This window comes from Delphinapterus leucas, chromosome 17 (genome assembly GCF_059928025.1).
Source record: "Delphinapterus leucas isolate spDelLeu-1000000601 "Yukka" chromosome 17, BTC_Dleu_Yukka2, whole genome shotgun sequence".
In the NCBI taxonomy this organism is placed as follows: Eukaryota; Metazoa; Chordata; class Mammalia; order Artiodactyla; family Monodontidae; genus Delphinapterus; species Delphinapterus leucas.
This window is the reverse complement of record NC_143145.1, coordinates 82,904,940-82,931,019: the sequence shown is the minus strand read 5'-3', so window position 1 is coordinate 82,931,019 and position 26,080 is coordinate 82,904,940. Positions and strand designations below refer to the sequence as shown.

Sequence of the window (26,080 nt, the reverse complement as noted above, 5' to 3'; positions counted from 1 at the left end):
TGAAATCCACAGGGCAGTCCAAGCAGGCTGGAAACTCAGGGACGGTTTCTGTGTTTCAGTCTTGTGGCCAAATTCCTTCTAAGGGAAACTCTGTTCCGTGCCTCTTCCTCGATCCTGGTGGTTTGCCGGCAACCTTCGGCATTCCTTTGCCTATAGACGCATCACCTGATCTATGCCTTCACTTTCACATGACGTTCTTCCTAGGTACCTGTCTGTGTCCAAACTTTCCCTTTTTATAAGGACACCAGTCATACTGGATTAGGGACTCATCTTACTCCAGCAAGATCTCATCTTAACTAATTACACCTGCAGCAACCCTATTTCCAAATAAGGTGATATTCTGAAGTCTTGGGGGTTAGGACTTCAACAGACAAATTTGAGGGAGACCCAATTCAGCCTATAACACAGAGTGACAGCTGTGTTAAGAGAATATGAGAAGCAGGACTCCCCTGGTGGCATAGTGGTTAAGAATCCACCTGCCAGTGCAGGGGACACGGGTTTGAGCCCTGGTCTGGGAAGATCCCACATGCCGCAGAGCAACTAAGCCCGTGTGCCACAACTACTGAAGCCCGCGTGCCTAGAGCCCGTGCTCCACAACAAGAGAAGCCACCGCAATGAGAAGCCCGCACACCACAACCAAGAGTAGACCCCACTCGCCGCAACTAGAGAAAGCCTGCGCACAGCAACGAAGACCAAACACAGCCCAAAAGAAATAAATATATTTATTTTTTTAAGTAGATTTAAAAAAAAAGACAATATGAGAAGCAGTTGAATTTGACTGAAGAGTATGAAGGAAAGAAAGGAGTCAGGGATACTCCAATGTTTTTGACCTGAATTAAAATAATCAAGTTGCCATTTACTGAGACGGTGAAGACTGCAGGAGGAGAAAGTTTGGAGGGGAAAATCAGAGTTCAGTTTGGGATATAATTCAAATAAATATATGGATACATTCAAATAAAGACCCACCTCCTGTCCCAAGCTCCTCACTTGGTTTGGAATACCAGCAGGGTGGCAGAAGGCCCTGTTATCTCAGCGAAAACAGAGGAGATAGAGCCTGGGAGTGTTTCCCTTCCACACACACACACACACACACACACACACACACACACGTCACCTAAGTGGCCCTCACTTCTGGTGCACTCCACTTCTGTTCATGGCCCACCTTCCTCATTACCTTTGTTCCATCATTCCACATCTCCTTATGACACCTCCCCATAAGCCTTAGAAAGTTATTAAGAGAATGAAGTCAGAGTAATTAAGAGCTGCAGAGGTACTCTTTTTAACAGCTGTACTTTCACTGGCAACATTAAAATTCTAAGTGAACCTTAATAGAAACGTTTGATTAATTGTTCAGTTGCCGTCAAATTAATATTAACCTGTGACTCTAGTATCCATGGTCTGTTTGTCTTATTTACTGTTGCTTTTCCAATCTGCATGATTTACAGTCAGCACACGCAAAGAGTTGCCTCTATAGTTTTCAATCACTCTGAATCAGATTCTCAGATCCAAGTGGAAAAATGACTTCTCCAAACAACAGAAACGGCTAAACCACAGCAAAACAGAATTTTTTAAAATAAAGTTCAGGAAAAAAATAGGTCATCTCATAAAATTAAATCTAATTTCAATTTCCATTCTGACTGTGATTTTAATTCTAAAGTTCTCAGAATGTTTTGGTAATAAAGTGGGTTAATTCTGCCATGGAGGTTTCCTTTATGAAAGGGTACTATTTAGGGGTGAATGAAAAATTTTCAATTTGCCTTTTAAAGGGGTGAGACTTTGTTGGTATTGATTAGGGGTGTGGTGATTTTCTCCTCTGCATGGTTCAATAACCAACATGATCAATTAGGCGAGTGGATACTCGATCAGAATAAGGTACTCCCTAAGTCTTCCGGATCTCTAAGGAGCAGTGCTTTCAGGAATACGGATGCCAAGATGATTCCCTTTGGCGGCTAAGTTTTTGAAACTTTCAGACCGTCATCTAGAATCTGGCCTGAAAGGAAGACAGGGCTTTTTGGAGTGATCAGTACCGCCGGCGGCTGAAGTCCTCTCCTCAGATAACGGTTCTCAGATCGAATTTTGTGGCTACATTGACACTCCGTGCTCTGACTTTGCTAGAACGACCGAAGGAAGCGGACGCGTTTCAGCACCCGACACCTGTCATGCTTCACAGCCCCGCCAGTCAGAGAAGCCTCCGTCCCTCGCAAAGACAGGAGACAGAACTGGGCAGCCGGCTGCTCATCCGGAGGGAAAAGACCACGCCAGGGAAGAGGAAAAGGTGAAGTTCTCCGGAGACGCACAGGAGCCGGGCTTGGCGTTTCTGGGGCTGAGTCAGGGACTTCCCTTCTGCCGGAACATTTCCCCTGCTTCCCTCCCAAGCGTCTGTCTCGGAGCGCGGCGGAATGCCTAATGAAGCGTGCCCAGCAAGGGGCGTCAAGCGGCTCGGGAAGCTGGGCTGCGGCGGGAGGGGGAGAGTCAGGTTACAGGTTCACACGTTCTCGGGAAACCATTCTGAAACCTGAGCTGGAGACAAAAATGTCGGGACCCACGCAAGGCCGGGGGCGTGCCCTTCGGGCCCCGGCAGCCGGGCGTGCGCTCTCCGCCCCGCTCTAGCACGTGCCTGAAGCCGGTCGGAAAGGCCGCGGGCGGAGCCGTCATGTTCCGGGCCGCCGAGGACCGCGGCGCTTCTCTCTGGGCATCCTTAGCATACGGTCCTTCCGGCCCGAGGCCGCGTCCGCTGGAGTGCCTGCGGCCACGGGCACCGCGCTGGAGCGGACGCGGCCGACGGCCCACACTCCCCGCAGGTGCGCACGGGGTCAGCAGCGGCCCGCCCGCGTCCAGGGGCGCCGCCGCGGCCGAGCGCCCCTTCCCACCCACCCCGGCCAAGGGCGAGGCGCCTGCGGCCCTCCCCAAAAGACAGACGCTGGGCGCCGAGTCCCCCTCCGAGCGTTTTCCGAATCGCTCATTTCCCCCTCGAGCGAGCTTCTGGCGCTTATCCAGGAGCCTCCCGGGCTCCCAGCTCCAACCCCTGAAATAAACGCGGCGCCTGTCCAGAGAGCGGGGGAGGGGAGAGGCCCGTGTGCACGCGGAGAAAGAAAATACCGGGAGAACGACCCCGTTCTCTAGGAAAAGGTAATGAGGGGAAGCGAAAGAGTGTGAACTTACTCGGAAATGCAAAGCGAGCTCCACTCTCGCCGGGCGCATACAAACTAGGGAACGACGAATCAGCCGACGCGGCCGGCGGCGGCCCAGGAAGAGCCTCATGCATGAGAATGGGTTGCTAGGTTTCCTCGTTCCCTCCGACACCCGCTTCCCACAAGACATCCACCGGCGGAAGAAAGCGGGCCGGGCCCAGCCACGGCAGAGCGGGGAGGACCGCGCCAAACCCCCGAGGCCGCTCCCGCCCTCAGGACCCTGGAGAGCGGCAGCCGCGCCCCGGGGACCCGCGCCTCGCCGCCCGGTCCCTCGCCTTCGCGGCTTCCCGCCTCCCCCTTCATTTTTCTTGGCAACCACTTCTCTCGCTCTTCACCAACAGATTAAATTGCCTTTTTGTTTTGCTTGAGGGGGCTGTTTGGATTGGCTGAGTTAGGTTCCGGTTTGTAACTTCACTAAGTATTAGTGGACCAAGAAGCCCTGAGAGCTCCAAAACGAGAGCCTGAACGAGGCGGGTGACCTTAAAAAGCCACTGAGGGACTTCCCTGGTGGCGCAGTGGTTAAGAATCTGCCTGCCAGTGCAGGGGACACGGATTCGAGCCCTGGTCCGGGAAGATCCCACGTGCCGTGGAGCAACTAAGCCCGCGAGCCACAACTACTGAGCCTGCACTCTAGAGCCCGCGAGCCACAACTACGGAGTCTGCGCGCCACAACTACTGAAGCCTTCGCACCTAGAGCCCGTGCTCCGCAAAAGAGAAGGCACTGCAATGAGAAGCCCACGCTCCGCAACAAATAGTAGCCGCCGCTTGCCACAACTAGGGAAAGCCCGGGCGCAGCAACGAAGACCCAACACAGCCATAAATTAATTAATTAATTAATAAGCCACTGAGTTCAATCCTTTACTTCGTAAATGAATCAGACCAACTCAAAGAATAAAGAATCTCCCAAGGTTTGCCAATGGAGTTCATTTCGAGGATGAGTCTAGACCCCTGGGCCTCTGACTTCTAAATTAATGTTTCCCTATGCCTTCCAAGAAAATAATACTTTTATCTTAACCTCGGCCGCTTAGCTCTCCCAAGCAACAAGTGGAGGGTGGAAAGGCCTGTGTTCGGGGAAATAAGATGGACACAGCGAGTGTGGAAAGGGGGCCTGCAGACTGTGCTCTTAAGTCCTGGTCTCCCCTGACCCCCGCACCCAGCACCACCAAAGTCACATGGCCAGTCCCTCTTCCGCCAGCCTGAGGACCCCTCATCTTCTGCCTGTATCCAAGCCTCCCATGGACACCTATCACCTCATACCAACTTCTGGTAGAGCTCTGGGCACTTTGGAAGGTGGGAAAGGACAGGGGGAAAGAGGAGGCAGAGCCAGAGCCAGAGCTGCAAAAGTGAACTGGGAGATCTTCATCCGAAGTCGAAAGAACCAAGAGAGGTGAACACAGACGCTCCTGTACACGGCACCTCACAGTGAAGGTGCCTACGAATTCCCTGGGAATGTTAACATTCCGATTCTCATACGGTAGGTCAGGATAGGGTCTGAGGTTCTGCATTCCCAACAAGCTCCTGGGTATTATCCAAGCTGCTGGCCCAGGGACCACACTCTGAGTAGCAAGGAGTTTGAAAGGGGTGGGGGGAGAATGGGAGGGAGGGGAAGCAGGGAAGAGAGGGGAGGAAGGAGAGAAGGGGATCTCCCCTGCTACGCAGAGGCCTTTTCTTTTACTCTCACCGACCTTCTCTTGCACCCCGAAAGTAATGCCTCGAAATGCCGCAGTAACTGGCACTCTGCACCTTTTCTTCAGTCTGTAGCGGGACCCGACAGTGATGGTGTGTGATTTTGTTTCTCTCCTCCCCCTCCTCTCGCCCTGCCCGCCGCCGGCCCTGCACAGCTCCCAGGCTCGCCCGCTGCCCCGAAGCTGCTCGGCCTCCTCTCCGGCACGCTCTCCGGCCTCGCGCGCTTCTTCGCTCACCTTCTCCAGCGACCCCTTCCTGGGGCTCCCCTGCGGCGCCCGGACTTCTCTCTTCTGCTCCCCGTCCTGCCAGCCGCTGGGCTCGCGCCGCGGCAGGAGGAGCGGCCGGGCCGCCTCTCGCTCCTGCTCAGGGCAGCTCTGGCACTGCCCGGCCGACCCCCAGGGGGACGCCTGCCCCGGGAAGAGGACGCCGGCGCCGGGCAGAGCCCGCCCAGGCCCGTGAGTACTGTGCTCTCCATCGCCCAATCCGCGGCCTCAGCGGGACGCCAGTTTCCCGGGTTCCTCCCTAACCCCGACTGACCCACTCCACGTGGGGCGAGCAGGGGATCCCGCCAGCAAGGGGAGAAGGGGAGGGGGACGGGTGGGAAGGTCGAGACACGGCCGAGAACGCTCACGGAAAAGGCGCCGGCGGCCCGCCGGACACCCCTCCCCCCCAGGAGACCCTCGAAGCTACCCTTCTCGGGCCACTTCCTCCCAGAGCCTACGGAAGAGGGGGGGAGCCCCCCTCCGAAGCCGCTTCCCGAACTCACGCGTCGCTCTCCTGCCCCTCCTCCAAGCCTCCCCCGGACGAGCCTCCGCCCCCTCCTCGCGTTCCCACTCCCCAGCCCCCGGCTACGGCGCGCTCGGGAGGCCAGGAAGGAAATGACGTGATGTTATTTTAGTGTCAGGTCGGCTTCCAGCTTCAGTTTACCCCGCCGATCTCGGGCGCACGGTCCAGAGGTCGGGCCGCGTCTCCCGAGGGCACAGCGGGGGCTCCAGGGCTCCGTGCCCGCAGAGCTGGTCGGCGGCGGGGTTCCCGCCACCCTCCGGGTCCCCTCCTTCCCCAGACTCGGGAGTTGGGAGTTAGCCACCGCCCCCCGCCACCCGGCCAGGTGGGACCTTCGGCTCCGGCAAGCGGGGAGGGGGCGAGGAACCCCTTTCCAGTTTGGTACCTCCGGAGGCGGAGGCTGCAAACGGGTGGGGCGGGGATAGGGCTGGAGAAGCACCCCGGGAAAAGGGAGGTGATGGGGACCGGCCTCCAGAGGCGGAGAGTCCACGGCCGGACCCTCCGGGTACAAGCACCCCGGCGCGCCGCGCACCCCGCGCGCACACACGGGTGCCTCCCCCGCCCGCTCCATTCACAAGATCCCAGCGCGCTCTCCCGCACGCCGGGGTCCCGCTCGGCTCCCGCGCGCCCAAGCATAGGGAGAGCCGAGGGGGCTCTGCGGGGCCCACACTCTCGGTACTTCCTAACCCGGGGCTGAAGAAGGGAACCACAGTCCCGGCATGGATGGGGACCCCCGCCCCCGCCCCGCCGCAGAGGAGCGCGCCGCCGCGGGAGGGAAGCGAGCCCTGGGTGGCCTGGCCGGGGAGGGGGGAGGGAGGGGCGGGGAGAGGCAGAGGCGAGGGGGGGGGGAGAAGAAGGCGACAGGAAAGACGGAGAGCCAGAGGAAGAGGAAAGCCAGGGAGAGCGATCGCGGGCGTAGCGAGGGCAGCACCTAGAATTATCATAAAAATAAGGCACTCGCGGGACGCATGCGCACGGCCGACGGAGGCGCGCGGGCCGCAGCTCCCCCTCGGGCTCGCGGAGCAGACGGTGGAAGCGTGAGTACCCACTTCCTCAACGCCCCCTTCTCCCTCCCGGACTCGCCTTGTGGCCTCGGGCCGGGAGGTGGCCGGGGCCGGGCGGGGCGCGCACGCTCGGCTGGACCACGGTGGCGGGAACGGGTCAGTGTGCAGGGCGTGCGGGGCTTGGGGTGTGACCGTGTCTCAAGGGGCTCCGCCGGGGCGTCCGCACGGTTCGACCTCTGTGGCCCGTGGTCAGCGAGTGGGTGGGCTACTGACACCCGAAGCAGACCTGGGAAACCCCGGGCGCCGGAGGCGGGCGGTCTGAGCGCAGGTGGGAAGGAAGCGGAGACGCTCCCGGAATCGCAGCGGAGACGCGCCACTACGGCGGGGACCCGAGGAGCCGGGCGGGAAGCGGGCGCCCGCCGCGGACCCCGGGGGCCTGACTCGGTGTCGCCACTGAAGCTCGGAAAACCGAATGGACAGAACCGGCCCCATGCTCTGCCCGAGGCGAGGGGGGCGGGGGGGGGAGGCGGGCGCCGCGGGTATTTTTCTTGCAGGAACCCGGCGATTGAGTCTTCAGCGCTCTCGGGGCTACGCTCAGAAGTTGGAACGAGTCTGGCGCCCGGGCTGCTGGGACCTCCGGGACGGCGGCGCGCGGCAGGGACTGGGCTTCGCGGGGTCGGCGGGCGCGGCGACTCCCCTCCCCCGAGGGTGGGCGGAGTGGGCGGGGGAGGGGTCGCGGAGGCAGCGGGCTTCCGGCGGGCTTGGCTGGTGCGCCCGGGGCCCTCCCGCGGCGGGGGGAGTGGGAGGGAAGGGATGGGCAGCCGGGGAGGGGGGCGGCGAAGGAGGGGTCTGGGGAGGGGCAGCGCGCGGGGACCCGATCGGCTTGCGAGCCCCCGGGAGTCGCCAGCGTCCGAGGAGAGCCCGGGCGGGCGGCAGCGGCGCGGAGCGAGCCCGGCGGCGTCGAAGGGCGGGGGACGCGGCCCCGCCAGCAGCTCAGCCCTCCGCGCCCCCCGAGGCGGGCCGGGTGGAGGGAGTGAGCGCCGAGGCCGAGTTTCTGGCCGGGAGGGGGCGGGCGCTCCGAGGGAACTCGCTCCCACATCCCTTCCTCGGGAGAATCCCGCCGAGGCCGAGCGCTCTTTGTCCGCCCCCGCCCAGCCGATCGGCCGGAGGGCGCGGGTTGCGGCGACCGCAGCCGGTGCCCGCAGCGTGGGCGGGCAGCAGCAGTCCCTCGCCCGCGGGCGCTCGCGGTGGCCCCGGAGGCGGGGAGCTTCTGCACCGTCTCGTTACCGTCCTGGGTCAGCCCCCCCTCCTCTGGAGCGCAGGTCGCAGGGCCGCTGCGTGGCTTGGCTTCTTTCACTTCTGGTGGTTCCAGATTGTGGAATTGACCAAACAGGGGTCCGAGTTCACGAAATGGTGTGAATTCCTCCCCCGACTTGGCAAAGGAGATGTGTCATGGAAAGACTCTATCTGTAAACTCTTAGTTTTTTGCTCACAACCTGATTTTCTACTGGGCTTCTTCCGGCTTATCTCCTGTTCCTTAAGTGGCGTCTTTTGTATCAGTATCAGTATCGCATGTGAGGGGCAGTATTGCCTAATGGGTAAGAGCCCTGGACTCAGTAACTGTCTAGATTCAAATCTCAGCGTAGCGGTGTGACCTCGGGCAAGTTGCTTAACCTCTCGGTGCTGTAGTTTTATCATCTGTAAAATGGGGATAAGAAAAATACCTGCCTCACAGGTTGGCTGCCAGCATTCAGTAAATTAATACAGCAGAGCTCTGACACACACGAAACAAAAGTTACTATTGTTATTGTATTGGTGCTAAATTGGCTAAGTAGCCTTCAAAATATTAAAAGATGAGGAACAAAATGCACATTTTGTTTGTTATAAAGAGTATACGTGATGAAACAGAAGATGTCCGTCAAAATAGAAGATGTCCATGCTAAATTGGCTAAGTAGACTTCAAAATATTAAAAGATGGAACAAAATGCACATTTTGTTATAAGGGGTATATGTGATGAAATAGAAGATGTCCGTCAAAATTAGAAAAATAGAAAATGTTTAGAAAATGTTTTCTATGTCAGTATCTAAATTTAAAAACAATACATTTCTGTATCATCTGGGCCCTCTTATTTCAAATAATTATGAAGTATTTATATGCAATGATTCAAATAGCATTTTAAGAAAATTATCTCTAACCTTCAAAATATTTCACCTTGTAAAACAGATATGCATTAAAACTATGTATTAGGTCATGATATATACAGAAAATCCAATGTCTGCATTAAAATATTGTAAGATCATTGTAAACATTTTAGCCAAAATGCCCTTGATATCAAAAATATAGAATGATAAAAGTCAGATTATTTATTTATCTCCTTCACTTTACAGGTGAGGAAGCATTCAGAGAGGTTAAAGGTCAGATATCTGCAGCTAAATAGAGGCCGACATGGGGTTAGAATTAGGTCTTCCGGCTCTGCCCAGGCCTCTTACACACCACACGGGTGATTTCCTGTTTACTGCAGATTTATGAACCTTTAACAAATAGGAAACCAGAAGGTATGATATAAGGAAAAAATATACAAGCATGTGTTATCAGCGACATAAGAAAGGCCGGGCAGTAATGTGGCTACTGCTGGCCGACCACTTTATCATGGTCCCTCACATCAGAAGGTACGACCACATGACTTGCTTGAGTTATGGGAAGGTCCCAGATCAAGCAAGAGGTCGAGCCAGCGTTAGAATTTAAGGTCCCACATTCGGCTGCATATTCTGTTAATCCCTTGCAGCGGTTTTACATTAGAAATCAGTTTTGAGCTTTTCTTAAATGTTTAAAAATCTCCTTCCTGATGGCTTTGAAGGTCTTTCCTGTAAGAGAGCTTTTTAGGAAAGTCTTTCAGGATTACATACCAGGAGGTTTTATTATTCCAGATTTTGTAGACAAGCATGCGTGAAAAAGGAAAAAAAGCTTTCTTATTTTAATGCAATTGCCAGGTGACTGGTTTCATTCCAGACACTTGAACACCAGTTCCGAAAGTTCTGCTGTTTTTTCATTTCTGCATGTGTCCGTCTAATGACATTCACCTTTCACGAACAGGCGCAGCTGGTGGCTTAAAGGTCCAGACCTCACATAAGCGGTTTAGAAATTACATGGCAGAGCTTTTCACGTGAGTGTCTGGCCTTGCAAAGTTATTTACAGGAATGCTGTGTCTGCCAGGGAAGGCACTCTAGGAACTGTGCCTGCGTCCTTGAAGAAGGAAACCATGGTTCTCTCCAGTCGTGAGCGCGATGTCTTACCCTTGATTTTGCCTCTCTGGACACATGTTCTTAGACAGAAATCCAGGGCATTAAGCAGGGAGTGACTTTCTAGCAGGCCTCCCAAGCCAGTCCAGCAGAACTGAGTTTTGAAATCACACGTATCAAGTCAGGTCCCATTATGGTTATAACGTGAATCACTGTTCAACTGGGAATATTGCTGATTTGTTTTCTGTACAGCAACCAGGTGACTCACAGTGTGAGCTTCTACTCAAATACCTGTAGTGTCAGCAGCAACTGGTAGGGTTCACGCCGAGTCAGAGCCTAGCATTTAGTACAGTACAAGTGAGTCATTGACTACCCGACACTTCTGAGATGATCCCTGAATGTTACCTTGAGCAGCCAGTTCAAGAGTTTAGACAGCGCTGCACGGGGTGAGTCCGTTCCCGGTACGACTGAATGGGCTTCTGCAGCAGCTCTTCACGGCAAAGCCTGATATGCCTGAGTGCCCAAGGTGATATTCCGTGATTATGAATTCATAGAATCCAGCTGATTAGATTCCAGCTATTTGCATGGGGAGTCATCTGTGAAGAATGAGTAATATGCTCTGTTGCCCAGCAGTGATATTTCACTCGAGTTATTTCAATTATTATTACAGCCAGTTGACCTTGATGGTTTGGGAACGCTCGATTTCTAGTTATTAATTAATTTTACTTTACATTGTAAAATCCTTCTCAAGTACATATCAGTGTTTGGATTTTAGACAACAGCATCTCATGCAAAGTCACCCAGCAGTTGGACTTCCTGAGGTCCTGGGTTGACCACGTGCACCTCAGCCCAACGGTGAAGCGGAGGGAAGCATCTTTTTCTCTGGTTTGTCTCTGTTTGTGCCCCTGTCACCTCTGATGTTAACTGGACGGTGTTTGCTCCAGAGTTTGTGGTGCCCGTCGTTCTAAGGCTGCGACACACCCAGCACTTCCAGCCCTTTGGGGCTGTTTGGCTAGATCCACACAGGCTTGTATAGCTGTTCCGTTTCTGCAAGACACTGGAAAGAATTGTGCAACCCATGCCCTACCCAACACTTCTAAGTGACTTTTATGTCTCAGGGTGTGGTGATAATAAGGTTTAAGGGACCAGTAGATTCCTAAATTTATGTAAAAGTCTTGTTGATAAATAATGGCAAGAAGTTATTATCCTTGGAATCAAGGTTATGAGACTATTGTTTTTAAAAGTACATGTATGTTTTTCTCTATTTGTATTGTAGTGGATGCAAGAGAAACCCAGATGTATGGACTTTACCGTATACCCTTATTGTGTTTCTACAAACATCCATTTCTGTGATAACCCAGATTCTAATTTGTGCATCTCCTGCTCTATAGAAAGGTGTAGATACTTTTTTCCATTTAATAGGGACTGCGCACAAAGAGTCTAGTTCTTCCAGGCTTAATGCAATTCCTGGCAAGTTCAGGTGGTTAGGACTCTTTAATAACTTAGACTATTTATAAAATGGAAACAAAGTTTCATGTACGTTTTGTAAATTTCAGTGAGGAACTGTAGCTATTTTTGTGAGAGTCCTGATTTTTTTAGCTTCGTCTGTTATAATTTATAGTAAAATGTACACGCTCTCAGTTACCCTCGTGTCGCCGCTGTCTGGGTCAGGACTTCTCAGCCTCAGCACTGTGGACATTTGGGGTTGACGCCCTCCCAGCGGGAGGCTCAGCTGTGCGCCGCAGGATGTTTAACAGCTTTCCTGTCCTCTACCGCTGGATGCCAGTAGCATCCCCTCCCTGGAAATGACAACCAAAAATGTCCCTAGGCATCGCCAAATGTGCGCCGGGGGCTCACCACTGCTCTAGATCAAGATACAGGATATTCTCAACCTGTACCCATAAGGTCCCCTCTTGTTCATTCACTGTTGCTGCATATATTGTTATTTTTCAATGCAGTGTTCCTTTGTGTGAATACACCCCAGTTCACGTATCCATTCCACTCTTTTTTTTTTTTTTAACTTATTTATTTCTGGCTATGTTGGGTCTTCATTGCTGTGTGCGGGCTTTCTCTAGCTGCGGAGAGCGGAGGCTGCTCTTCCTTGTGGTGCGCGGGCTTCTCTTGTTGCAAAGCACGAGCTCTAGGCACGCGGGCTTACAGTATTTGTGGCTCACGGGTTCGGTAGTCGTGGCTCGCAGGCTTAGTTGCTCCGTGGCATGTGGGATCTTCCCGGACCAGGTCTCGAACCCGTGTCCCCTGCCTTGGCAGGCGGATCCTTAACCACTACGCCACCAGGGAAGTCCCTCCATTCCACTCCTAAAGGACATCTGAGTTGCTTCCGCTGTGAATAATGCTAATGTGAACATTCTTATTCATGTCTTTTGATAAACATTAAGCTCTGATTTCCACTGGATGCTCAGGAATGAAATTGCTGGGTAATAGATCCAGTATATGTTTAGCTTTATTAGATACTGGCAGTTTTTACACGCCAAACCAACTTACACCCCTACCAGCAACATATATTGCTTCACATCCTCACCAGCACTTAGTATTGTACACGGATTTAATTGTAGTCATTCTGGTGTCCATAGAGGTTTAGCGTTGTGGTTTTAATTTGTATTTCCCTGATTACTAATGATGCTGAGCATCTTTTTTCAGCCATTTGTATATCTTCTCTTGTAAACTGCCTCTGCAAGCTTTTGACCTATTTTTCTGTTGTATGGTCTGTGTTTTTCTTATTGATTTGTAAGAGTTTTTAATATATGCTGGATATAAGTTATTGTCAAAAATGTGTGTGTGTGTCTCTGTTTATCTGTGTGTGTATTGCAAATCCCAATCTGTGTCTTGCCTTTACACTCTCATTCCATTACCTTTCGACTTCTGTAGTTTCTGCTGAAAAGTCATGCTTCTATGAAGGTGACATGTCTTCTTTCTCTGGCTCATTTAAAAATTTTCTCTTTGTTTTTGGCTTGCCACTGTTTGAACACAATGTGCCTAGGTGTGGTTTTATATTTGTCCTGCTTTGGATTCATTGGGCTCCTTGTATCTGTGAACTGATCTCTTTCATCAGCTTTGGAAATTTTTCACTCAATATCTCTTCAGATATTGGTTCTTAGCAGTTTTCTCCCTTTCTCTCCTGCTCTGAGACTCAAATCATACGTATGTCTTTTATTCAATCCTAAGTTTTGTCCATTTTTTGTCTCTCCTTCAACTTGAATACTTTCTTTTAACGTGTGTTTTAGTTCACGTGACCTGTCTTCTGCTGTGCCCAGTCTTCTGTTAAACCATCTGGTGATCATTAATTTCAAAAACTGTTTTATTCTAAATGTAGTATGTCCCTTTGATGCTTGTTAATACATTTCAGTTTTCTGATGAAATTGTCCATGTTTTCATCAGTTTTTCCATCTAATTCTTGCCTACTAAATCCAGTGTTGAGGTTTTTATGAGCCTGTACCTGTTGTTCGTTTTTTAATCATTGATCACATTTTTCTGTCTCTTCACGTATCTAGTAATTTTTGTTGTATGTAGACATCATATATAAAGAAACTGTGTAGGTTTGGATTACATCTTCCACCAACAAGGAATCTCCCTTGGAGGGATTTGCTCTGTGAGAATGAGTAGCCGATGGCTTCAGTCCTAACAGGTATTGAAATGGGTTGGGACGGGTTGCAATTTTAGTAAGACTTACTTAAGACGTACATAATCTCGGTTACTTCCCATTCTTCAGGTGTTTTCTCCTGGGCTTCCGGATTTAGAGCCTAATGGGTTTCAGTTAGGCTGAAACCTAAATCTCCTCAGTCTTGAAAGACCAGGAGACTCGGTCTCACCTTCAGAGGCTTCTTTCTGCCCCCGCCTTCCACAGATGGCTTCCACAGTCTGGTAAAGGTCACGAGGAGGGCAGCCATGTGTCTGAGGGAGACCTTGTTATTGAAGGGAGACGTGCTCTCCCATCTGAGACTCTAGCCTCAGCCCATGCCCTGAGTCCACATACGCCCTCAGGGAAGGAGACACATGGTGACAGACTGCTCCCTGGGGAGGAGCTCTCCCTCAGACACTTTAGTTAATTCAGCCTTTTTGCCTCCACAGCTCTTTGATGTCTTTAGAAATGGGATTTCAGTTATCCATCTAACATTTTTAGTTGTTGCTCTGGAGCTGACCTATTACCATTTTTCTTGAATTAAGTTTCTTTTTCTTCTATCTTTGAATCACATTTTTTATCTTTCTATAGTATCATTTGTTTCCAATGCAATTTAGAAAACGAACATTAAAAATTTTGCCGTGTATGAATATAAAGTGCAATACATGTTTTGTGAGTTTAAAAAAGTAGGGGGCTTCCCTGGTGGCACAGTGGTTGAGAGTCCACCTGCCAATGCAGGGGACACGGGTTCGTGCCCCGGTCTGGGAAGATCCCACATGCCGCTGAGCGGCTGGGCCCGTGAGCCATGGCCGCTGAGCCTGCGCGTCTGGAGCCTGTGCTCCGCAACAGGAGAGGCCACAATGGTGAGAGGCCCGCGTACTGCAAAAAAAAAAATGTTAGTAGGAAAAGAAGTACATTATAATCCCTGCAGCTCTTCCTGCTTCAGGTTGCAGTTGTGTGATGTAAAAAGCATGAGCACTGGAATGAAAGAGAACTGGGTTTGAATTTTGACTTTCTTGCTAGTTCTGTGAGCCTCAAATTCCAAAGATGTACAACGGGGATAATTACACTTACTTTATAACAAGAAATGTACAGTAGAGGGTTCACGAGAGTATTCAGTTAAGTGGTAGCTGTTATCATTATTCCTCTGATATTTATCCATCATTATTTTAGGCCCCTGAACATGGATAATCTGATTTTAAACACATATTTTGATATATTTATATCTGGTACAGATTCTGAAACTTTTACCATTCAAACAGGGTGCTGAAAAAAGTTCTTTGATATGAAATGCCTATACCTATAACTTAATATCTATGAAAATATTACTAAGTTTATGCATTCATATTTTGCCAAAATCCTTCTCTTTTTAGACCAAATAAATCCAAGTACATAAATAAATAAATTTTAGTGGCAGGAAGAATGACATCCAAAGCAGTCTGCTCTCAGCAAAATTCACATCTAGCTACTTGGTGTTATATCCACTAGGGTTTATTATAAGATGTTGGCAACAAGAAAACCATATTAGGAAATATGAAGAAAAGGCTAACAGTATTTTCTGGAAAGGACAGCTGGTTGTTGATCTTTGCAGAGGAGAGTCTGTGGGGTCTGTGAGTAATTTTAATGTTATCTCCACGTTATTTAAATATAATTAATTTTTATATTAAATGTCCTGTTACCCCTCTGCTCTTTTATTTTGACTTCAGCATTTGTTTCTTTTAAAAAAAGACCTCACTAATAATATGGGAACAATTAAGTTCTCCTCTAAATTTAGAATGGAAATAGTAGTCCTGGGGGCAGTTGGATGGCTCTGGAGTATCAGGCCTCTCCGGAACGCCCGCCCCCTCCCCAGCCAGTGGGACAGCGTTCCGGCCTGCATCCCGGCCTGCATCCCTGAGGCCCAAGATGCATCTGTGTTTAGTTCTCTAGCGTGATAAGAGCCGGCTTTGCGGGTCTAGCATCTGACTGCGCTCTTTACAATCTGTACACAGATTTAAATCAAGGCACAAGAATTATGGGGTCTCGGGACCTCCCTGGCGGTCCAGTGGTTAGGACTCCGCATTTCCACTGCAGGGGGCACGGGTTCGACCCTGGTCAGGGAATTAAGAATCCTGCATGCCATGCAGCGAGGCCAAAAAAAAAAAAAAAAGTATGGGGTCTAGTTTACAACAAGCTAGAATTGATCAAATTCTCATTAGAGCTAAGTTTCCGCTAAAGCAAGTAAGTTATTTCTAGACCTTTAAATGACTTGGAAGTTCTGTACTGTTCTTTTGGCAAAATGAAGTACTTATTAACAAAAACAACTGAACAGCATGCCAGACCAGGTGGAATAAATGTGGGTTAAAGGAGGGTGAATACAATGGCACAAAGAGGTATGAAAAAAGTAGGCAAAATCTAATAACATGCATAACTAACCTGTTTGTGGTAAACACATCTCATAAACTAACCCCCAAAAGACATATTATTTTTTCCCTTATCTTCTAATGATCTGTTCCAAATCATGAAGGAAATAAAACTATAAATTCTAAGTTAGATAGAGCACATATTTGTTAAAATATATCAAAAGTAGTCTGAGAATCAGGAGACTACATAGAGATTCTTTTTTAATGGAAATCGGTCCTTTATGAGCCTTTTTATGCATCCCTTAGGATGGGGGTTTTATTCCTAAATCCCCGCGTCTGACTGCCTTATGTGGTCTCACAAAAGGAGAATCGAGTGGCTGTGGTTCCCTACAGAGTCCACAATGCACAACCATTAAACATTTCGATCCATTTCAACTTTAGGTCTGCTTGTTCAGCGCACTAGCCATCGAACACTTCATGCCGAGGGCGTGGGGACCTAAAATTCAGGAGATAATTTGGTGCAAATTGTAGAAAACCAAAACCCTGAGGAACAGAGATCCTGTCACACACCCCCTAGGAACAGCAGACAAAAATGTCCCATCGGCCCGGCCGCCGGGAACTGTCTTGGGAACACGAAGGCACTATAGAACCAAGGTGACCGTGTGCTGGCGTATCCCTTAGCCCGTTCTGATCAGCAGCAGACCGCCGATGGGCGTCCAAAAACAACCCCAGTCTGTCTGACTGTAGCCTGTGCACAGCTGTGGTGCGAAGGGTGAGGCTGTGCGGGTGTTGAGAGGGACCTGTGCCTGGAGCCAGACGGCGTGGATTTGAGTCTGCGCGGGGACAGCTCCACAGAGCAAATGGAGTAAGGTGTGGTTACTGCTACCTTTGCTCATTTAGACCGAGGGGAAGTTGTGCATTCGTTGGAGATTGTTAGGGGAAAAAGCAGCCTCTGATAAAGAGTTTTTATTCTGGTGTCATGCATTACCATTGACGGCCACAGGAGGGGACTAACAAAGTCTGGATTCTGTTTTAAAACAGTAACTATTTTAGGCCTTGAGGGCCATGTGGTCTCTATTGCAACTACTCATCTCTGCCACTGTAGCCAAAAATCTGGGGGATAGAGCAGAGGGAGATGCATTTTGGAGGGTGTGCAGTGGGTTTGGAGGGAAGGGCACAAGCTTACCAATGAGTGAGGTGAAAAGAAAAGTCTAGGTGACTCGTGGGATGTGAGTGGATGGTGCACCGTGGATGGACTTGAAGCAGACAGGGGAGGAAACAGCGGGGGCAGGGGATGGGACTTGAGTCCGTTTAGACACTGGAGTCTGAGACGTCCACGAGAGCTCCAACTGTGCAGAATCTGCACTGTGACGTGCAGGGAAAGGATTTCCGTGGCACTTTTTCCCCCCAAATACACACTTCAGGATTTCTGATAAATAACGTGGTTCTGGGCTATGATGTAGCATTTCCCTCTGGAGCCCGGCACTGGTCTCCTTATGGACCATGCCCCAGCGCTGTGGGATGCTCTCATCCCTGTCTCCCCAGCATCATCTCTGTGCTGAGGCACACCAGCACAGCATGGCCGCCAGTCCCCGCTGTCTTCTCTCTCCCTTCTTCCTTGGGTATTTTTCTTTCCTCTTCTGATGTGTCTCAGCTGTCAGTCATGGAATGCCACTGTCATACCCAGTGAAATGAACAATGCCCAGTTAGCTACTGTACCTGACTCACATGCACTTCATGAAACAGAAAGTGGGAATGACTTGGCCAACAGAAGCTCAACTCAGGCAAGTGATTTATGTAAGGTCACACCCATCAGACATGCAGAGTTCAAGGGCTCTTAGTATATTCACAGTGCGTAACTATCACCCTAACATCCACTGTAGAACATTTTCACATTTTCATTATTCTAAGAAGAAACCTACCGCAGGTAACTGTCACTCACCAAGTCTCTCTCCTGCAGCCCCTGGCAACCACTGATCTACTTTTTGTTTCTACAGATTTTCCTGTTCTGGACATTTCATATAAATAGAATCATATAATATGTGGCCTTTTTTTTTTTTTTTTTTTTTTTGCGGTACGCGGGCCTCTCACTGTTGTGGCCTCTCCCGTTGCGGAGCACAGGCTCCGGACGCGCAGGCTCAGCGGCCATGGCTCACGGGCCCAGCCGCTCCGCGGCATGTGGGATTTTCCCGGACCGGGGCACGAACCCGCGTCCCCTGCATCGGCAGGCAGACTGTCAACCACTGCGCCCCCAGGGAAGCCCGGTATGTGGCCTTTCATATCTGGCTTTTTTCATTTGGTAATGTCTGCATAGCTTGCCCAGGGAATGACAGCATCGTAGAATAACAAGAGCTTAGTGAGCACCTTCCTCCTTCAATTTGCAGGTGAGAAAGCCGAGGCCCAGGGAGGTGGCCGATGGCTGAGGTCACAAAGCCTGATGGTGGGAAAGCCAGGGCTGGGCCCACGCCTCTTCCTCCTCCGTCCCTTCCTCCTCCGTCCGCAGCGGGCCGTACTCGGGCTTCACCAGTGACAGCACAAAAGTGCTCTTTCGCTCTGATTGACAGGCCAGCAGGTTTACACCCCCTTCTCCAGTCCTCCCATCCTTAGCTTTTCTCAGCTGCTTTGGTCACAGCTTGCCCTCCCTCAGAGGCGGTTGAGGTTGCTCGTGGGCTGGTGAATGGTCAAGGTGCCAGATGTCTGAGAGCGAACAGGGAGGGGCCTCGCTAGCTGACTCCACCAAATACAGACCCAAAGGCATAGGATCAATTTGTTTATGAGCTTAGAACACAATTTAAGGACTTACCATAGTCTTCTACGTTAAATGTCATCACTAATTACTAAGTCAGAGGAATAACTATGGCATTGGATTAGCACTTCATGGTTTCAGAGACCTTTCGTGTACCTTCTCTCATTTACTACTTTTATCAAATCTCAGTGTAGCTCATATCATACAGATGAGGAGGTGGGGGGCTTAGAAAGGTGAGGGAACTTGGTCCAGGCCTCACAAGTGCAAAGGTCAGACCGGAAGGACCTCTGACTTGAAAGCCCACGATGGCTTTTCCTACGTTCCCACTACACGACGTTTAAAATTCTTGATCGATCGCTCATGTTTCCCAGCGATCCTTCTGGAAGTGCCAGCTGTGGGCTGGGAGCCCGAGACATGCAGGAGCCCCCAGCTAAACCCCCTTGGGCCTCTCTGATCCTGGTCAGCGCAGGGCTGCTTGTCCCGTGATCTGACCTCATCAGGTGCCCCTCCACCACGCCCACTGTGCTCCCTGGGACCCAGTCAGTCATCAGCACGACGCCCCTAGCTCTCCACATTGTCCCCCGATGCCCCTCCCCTCTTGTCTCTCCCTGAAGTGTGCCAACTCTTCCGAGGACAGCGCTTCTCCCACGGCTCTGGTAATCGGGGACATTTTTCTGCTGAAATTGCACCATTTACATCCACTCCTAGAAGTCAGATGGGTGTCTCTTTGCTCCCGTTGCCATTCCCAAGACACTTCCTCACTGTCTTCCCCCAAAACCCTCCCTCTTAGGTCTGACACAGGACACAACATGAGGAACCTTGAAGACGTTATGCTAAGTGACGTAGGCCAGTCACAAAAAGACATATTTTACGATTCTTCTTATCTGAGGAACCTAGAAGAGTCACATTCACAGAGACAGGGAGTAGAACAGTGGGTGCCAGGGGCTTGGGGAGGGGGGAAGTCCGTGATTAATGGGGACAGAGTTTCAATTTGGGAAGAAGAAGAGCTCTGGAGGTGGATGGAGGTGAGGGTTGGAAAACAGTGAACGCGCTTAGCACCACCGAGCCGTACACCTAAAAATGGTTAAAGTGGTGTGTTTTCTGCCACGTGCATTTACCACCATAACGAAAACACTTCTCCTGAATGCATGTCCTAGACCCAACCCCCAGCACCGCTCCCTCCAGCACCTGCTCACCCTCTGACCCCTGCCCCTCACGTAGAAGACTCTAGTGTGTGGCCATCATTTCCTCTCCAGCGCCGTTCCCGTCATCATTCTATTTCTTCAGCATCCTTGTCAATGACCTGTGCTGTACTCTGGTCTCCCAGCGCCTTGATTTCTCGACCCCAGAAGTCCACTGCCCTCCCCCACGTCAGCCCCCACCTCAGCCATCCCTGGAGTCGGCGATGACCGCCCGCACCTCCTGGGAAACCTCATCCCCGCACCATGACCGCACTGCCCTTCCTGCACACTCGCCCGCTCTCATCCTTTCCTCCACAAGCTCCCTGGTCTCTGAGGCCTCCGGCCCATTCCCTCCTCCCTGGCCCTCACCTGTGCTCACCTGTGCTCACCTGTCCTCACCTGTCCTCAGCAGCCTCCATCCTTCCTCCTCCCCCGCACTTCCTGCGTGATCCAGGGACATGCCCATCTCATTTGTGGTTGCAGTTCCTTCTTAGAAGCCTCAAGCCCCACACGCCATGTCACAGTCCTCTCCTCAGGTGCCCTCTCCTCAGAGACCACCCACTCTTCGGAGACGCCCCGAGGCCCTGACTGTGACTGTCGTCCCCACGTCATGCTCTAGGGTCTCAACCATTTCCCATCTTGGCAACACTTCTCGGACCCGGAGTTCTCCAACCTATTTGTTTTCACGGCTTGTGTCTGTTTCTCTCACCGGAACCCTTGGCAGGAACAGCCTAGTTCACCCCATGGTCCAGCGCCTGCAGCACTGCTGCATACGGGGGTGCTCAGTACACGTTTGCGATCAGTTCTACAGGAGAACACTTGGAAAACAAACGCAAGTCGTATTTTTAACCTCTTTACGCCAGATTTATAACTGGGTCGCTCTTTACCTGAACCTCCTGAGAAGCCATCAAACAAAGACTTGGCATATTTTCACACATTTGGGAAACCATGAAATGGAGCAGCCGGGAAGGATGTTTAGAAGGGATCCCCTCTACCATTTCTCCTGATGTCTTGCTGACAGTATCCCAGGATGCTGGACGATACTAAAGTCCTTTGCAATAAGCGTGATTGTGCCTACTGGACACCAGATTTAGGCAAAGAACTGTGTAGGATTTCTGCATCAAACAGACACCACCTCAGTCATTATTTTTCTTTGAAAGCTTCCTCCTCATAATGCTTTCCAGTTCTGTGACACAAGGGTCAAAAACACTGGGACGACAAGGAAAACACCTTGCAGCGGAGGAAAATCACGAAGGAACACCCGAATAGGAGAGAGGGGCAAGCAGGCGTCTGGAGTCCGTCGTGCACGCTTCGAGGGGAGGGCTTCCCTGGCCCGTGTTCACTACGCCATGGTCGTTGCGAGGCTCATGCAGTCAGTGCCCTGGCCAGGGACAGCTATCCCGGTGGTTATAAAAGCGGGGTCCCCTCCCCTTCTTCCATTACCCTGTCTCCTGCTAGACTTTCCCGATTGCGTTTTTAGATTTCTTTAAAATGATGCCCTACAAATAGAAAAGCGCACATATGGTTTGGTACATTTTCACAAACCAAACACGCCTGTGTAACAAACGCCCTGTTCGCACTGTGCGACAGCACGTTACCAGCTCCCCGAACTCCCTCCTCAAGGCGAGCACTCTTCTGACTTCCCAAAAGCAGAGAGCAGCTTTGCCAGGGTCTCTATTCTCTGTAACTATATAGAGAGTATACAGGTTATCATTTTAACCTTGGCTACATCTGCGCTCCAGCAAGCCACCTTCCACAACGGTTAGGTCCCTGAGCCATAGCACACAAGGAACTGCGAGAAGCAAACCATATTCCCGACTGGCTTCTGCCTGTGATGTTGGCAAGGTCTGTAACCCGATGACCCAGGCTGACAACCTGGCCGTCTCCATGCTTCAGAGCCCAAGCCAGAGCAGCATCAGGCAGCCTGTCCCTCTGTCCCTCAGCCTTCCCTTCTCAGCCGTCCAAAATGAAAATGTATTTCCCAAGCCAAAGCACATTCATCCAAAGGTCAACTTCCTCCCTAACAAGTCTCACCACCTACAATGATGCTTCAGAAGGCAGAGTAAAAAAGAAGAACCTCAGAGGGAGAAAGGACATCCTTGCACAATTTAACCCGTTTTCTAGTGACCCGGGGCAAGCAAAGAGGCAGGGTGATTGATATGGAGCCTTCCGTCCTAATCCAAGGCCCCGCGATGTGGACCCGGGCTGTGGCGCGTGGAGAGAGAACAGGAGGCAACGAGAAGGACATCCAGGAGATAGATTTCCTCCGGTTTTGCTGTGAGTTGGAAGTTGAGGGTAACTTCAACTAGACAGATAGTAACGCTGCTCACCAAGGTAGAAGGCGGGAGAGGATGGGTGGGTTTGCCCGAGGAATGATAAGTTCCATCTTAGACATTAATTTTTCGGTGTTGCAGATCTTTTTCCTGTTTTTTCTGTAATTTGCAATGATGGCTCAGAAATTCTTCTTAGAGAGCCTATTCCTTGCTTTACTTTATTTCCTTGAAATACTAAAAAGCTAGCAGAAATTCTCACCCAAACCTGAGAATTCTCACTCTTTAGCGACTTGAAAATTGCCTGAAACAGCCCCACAGCAAAGATTTAATAAGTGTGCAGTTCTTTCAGAGGTGCCCTGGGATAAGCGGTCATCGGGAAGGCAGCCACCTACAGTCTCCTTGAGAAACTCCCATGGCCTCCTGGGGTACGGAAAGCCCATGGTCAAGATTTCAGTCACTACTTGGCACAATACCCTGTAATTGCTGATTGGTATTAAGAGAGAACAAGTAAAAGCATGCATAATTTATTAATTTCCTTCCAATCATACTTTCTTATTATTTCTAATAATTCCCGAAGGCAGTTGTAAAAGTTGAGTCATACAATATGTTCATTTAGTAACAACAGAAGAAAAAGACATTACTGTCATAGTCTTAGAACCTTTGGTGGTTCAAGTTACAAACTTGGCGACAGCGAGATCAACAAAATAGTAAAGATTTCCATTCAAAGTCACTGAAAAACAGATGGTCACATATGTCAGTAGTTTTTTAAAAGCTCAGGACATGTGTAAGCATCCATCTGGGAGTAATCATAATTCTAAAAAGTCTATTGTTATTATTAGGCTTTCGGTTGACTTCCCTTACTAGAACAGTGAACCAGCTATTTCTTAAAATAGTCCCGAAATTACTCAGACAATAAAACCAAAAGAGAAAACTTTGAGAACTCATAGTTTTGCACAGTGGAAGAGCTAAGCTCTCTCCCTCTAAAACCCACTATAGCTACTACCAGTTGTTAGCTCTCTGTGTCGTGTGACGTGGGAGACACGGCTTTGATTTGATGTTTGGTATATCTGTGCTGAAGTTAATGCAGATAATTCTGGCTCGTCCTTAATACTTCATGAGCCAGAGTGAGTTGGAGTTTTTCTGGTGACGAGTGCGCCACAGGATAAGCTGCCGGCATTCTCAAACTTAAAACCCGCTGACTGCAAGATCCCAGAAATGGTAGAAACATTGCCATTGACTGAATTCGTTTCATTTCCCAGCTGCTAATAACAGGTGGGAGTCTGGAGCAGGCGGAGGGCCTGTTTGTGACTTAATTGGCTTCAGGTGATCCGTGTTTATGCCTGGAGCCTGGGATTCAGAGAAAGATGTATTCACCTGTGGCTGTTTTCGGGGCAGGTGGCTAAACCCAGGGAGAGTTCAGCAGTGAAATCCTCCCTGCTGCTTTCGGTTGGTCTGTTTTTCAAACTCCATTGTGTAGATTCTTTTTTAATTTTATTGAAGTAGAGTTGATTTACGATGCTGTGTTAATTTCTGCTGTACAGCAAAATGATTCAGTTATACAGATATATATTCTTTTTCATATTCTTTTCCATTATGGTTTATCAGAGGATATTGAATAGAGTTCTCTGTGCTCTACAGTAGGACCTTGTTGTTTATCCATTGTGTAGATTCTTTTTTTTTTGGCCATGCCGTGCAGCATGTGGGATCTTAGTTCCCTGACCAGGGGTTGAACCCGCACCCCCTGCATTGGAAGCGTGGAGTCTTACCCACTGGACCGCCAGGGAAGTCCCCATTGTGTAGATTCTTTTTTTTTTTTTTTTTTTTTTTTGCGGTACGCGGGCCTCTCACTGCTGTGGCCTCTCCTGTTGCAGATCACAGGCTCCGGACGCACAGGCTCAGCGGCCATGGCTCACGGGCCCAGCCGCTCTGCCGCATGTGGGATCTTCCCGGACCGGGGCACGAACCCGCGTCCCCTGCATCGGCAGGTGGACTCTCAACCACTGCGCCACCAGGGAAGCCCCCCATTATGTAGATTCTTGAATGAAAGAGAATCAACAGCCAAAAAAGACTTCCTGTCGGATTAATCAGCCTCAAAGCCCCTCATCCTCAGAAATAGCTCCCATCTGGGTTCTGGAAGCCTCGCGCCCAGCACACCAGATTGGCCCTCCTCCCTCACGAACAAGTCCCTTTTAACAGTCCCTTCCCCAGCCTGTGCCCTGGATTTCTTCCAGTCCTACCAGGGGTGAGGGGCTTGGGCTGAGAGGGACCTGGATCATAGCTTCCTCCACCCCCACCCCCGGGGTGAGCACCAGACCCCAAGGAGAACCTGCAGGAGGCCCACCCAACCCTCCACCATGTCACCACCACCACCGAGCGCACCCTGGATGTGCTCGCCCTGCAGGCAGGGTCAGTGCAGAGCCTATAACTAACGTGAATCTGTGAAACATCATCTTTTGCATCCAGAGGGGAAGTATGTTAGAAAAAGCTTCCCCAGGCTGGGAAAGCTTAGAAGGTAGAAAGACCAAAAGGAGGCTAAAATTAGGAGCAAATGGGGCCAAATGCTCAGAAACATGACTGCAGAGAACAAGGAAGTGAGAGTGTCTCTGGAGGATGCTGTGCAGAGAATATTCCTGGAAGAGCGTTCTTTTGATGCACGTTGGTACCAGTCAAGGGAAGCTCAGAAAACAGCAAAAGAAACATGAACAGACGTGGCTCCGGAGGAAAGGAGCTTTGTTCCTAATACAGAGCAGCAACAAAGACCCGGTCGTTCGAACAGGCTCCAGAATATATCGGGAGGGATCTTTACAGGGCGAGACTGAAGAAATAAGGTAAAATGACCGCCCTAGCATAGTGCTGTGAGAGGAGGTTGGATACTTGAGGTCCAGGAGGGAGATTCTCCTTCATTTACTAGATAGGAAACTTTTCTAAAGAGAGACTTCTTATCAACTCTTGGATTACCCTGAAGTAATGTTTGTGTAGGAAAAGGCAGAATAAAAACTTGATTCTCTGTCCTTATTTACCAGTTTTCAAAATCAGTTGGTTCCCTAACGTTTTCTAAAAGCAACCGTGAGTGTTTTAGTATCACTCTGAAAGCACGGATGTACATAGATATGATGTTTCAGTTCATTGCAGTTAATATTTGTATTGATATTTAAACTTTCTCATACTTGGCAGGGGGCAGCCTTGTTTATATTTGCTCATGGCTCTGAAGTTTAGCATTTTTTTTTTTTTTTTTTTTTGCTGTACGTGGGCCTCTCACTGTCGTGGCCTCTCCCGTTGCGGAGCACAGGCTCCGGACGCGCAGCCTCAGCTGCCATGGCTCACAGGCCCAGCCGCTCCACGGCACGTTGGGATCCTCCCGGACCGGGGCACGAACCCGCGTCCCCTGCATCGGCAGGCGGACCCTCAACCACTGCGCCACCAGGGAAGCCCTAGCATTTTTATATAATCAAATCTGCCAATCTTTTGTGGTCTCTGGGGGGAACAGTAGTTACATTATGATACATCTAGGCATCTAAACTATGAGATATTAGCCAACTATTGAATGAATGAGATGGAGCTACGTGTACTCTCCAGGAAGATTTCGGAGACATTTTTAAAGTAAAAAATATACAGCACAGAGTCACACATAGCATCCAAGGCCATTTAGATAAACATACTAAAACTATGTTGTAAACTAAAGTTAATTACACGTTCTTAATTTCATAGAAGTGGTCCTGGAAAGAATCACATCAAACCTTAAAGCTGGTTATTTCTGGGGGTGGGAAGAGGATTGGAAAGTTCAGAGGAGCTGATTTCTCTGTGTACCTCTGTGTTCCGGATAGAAGCCTAGTTGAATGTTCACCAGCATGTATTCATGTTTTGTTGGGGATTTTTGTTTGTTTTTTAAAAATTAGTTTTATTATTTTCAAGCTCAGGTTTAAATTAATATTTTGCCTTTGATGAAATCTTATATCTGCAATTTCATTTGCAAATGGTTTCTGCATTTTGGGCCAAA

General features: G+C 50.1%; 2 protein-coding genes across 5 annotated transcripts in view; one reads left to right on the top strand and one right to left on the bottom strand.

The window, feature by feature from the left end:
• Window positions 1-5,273, bottom strand: part of ATP6V1H (ATPase H+ transporting V1 subunit H) — a 128,992-nt gene extending 123,719 nt beyond the window's left edge. The window contains exon 1 of the mRNA XM_089899159.1: window positions 5,114-5,273. The gene's annotated coding sequence lies outside the window, so the exon portion shown is untranslated. The remainder of the gene's footprint in view (window positions 1-5,113) is intronic.
• RGS20 (regulator of G protein signaling 20) overlaps window positions 1-26,080 on the top strand; it is an 88,859-nt gene that overhangs the window by 27,963 nt on the left and 34,816 nt on the right. Inside the window, exon 2 of one of the 4 annotated variants that reach the window (XM_022556798.3) lies at window positions 5,023-5,332. In XM_022556798.3, coding sequence (XP_022412506.1) covers window positions 5,023-5,332 — 310 coding nt within the window. The other 3 variants (XM_089899164.1, XM_022556797.3, XM_089899165.1) reach the window with 3 other exon arrangements.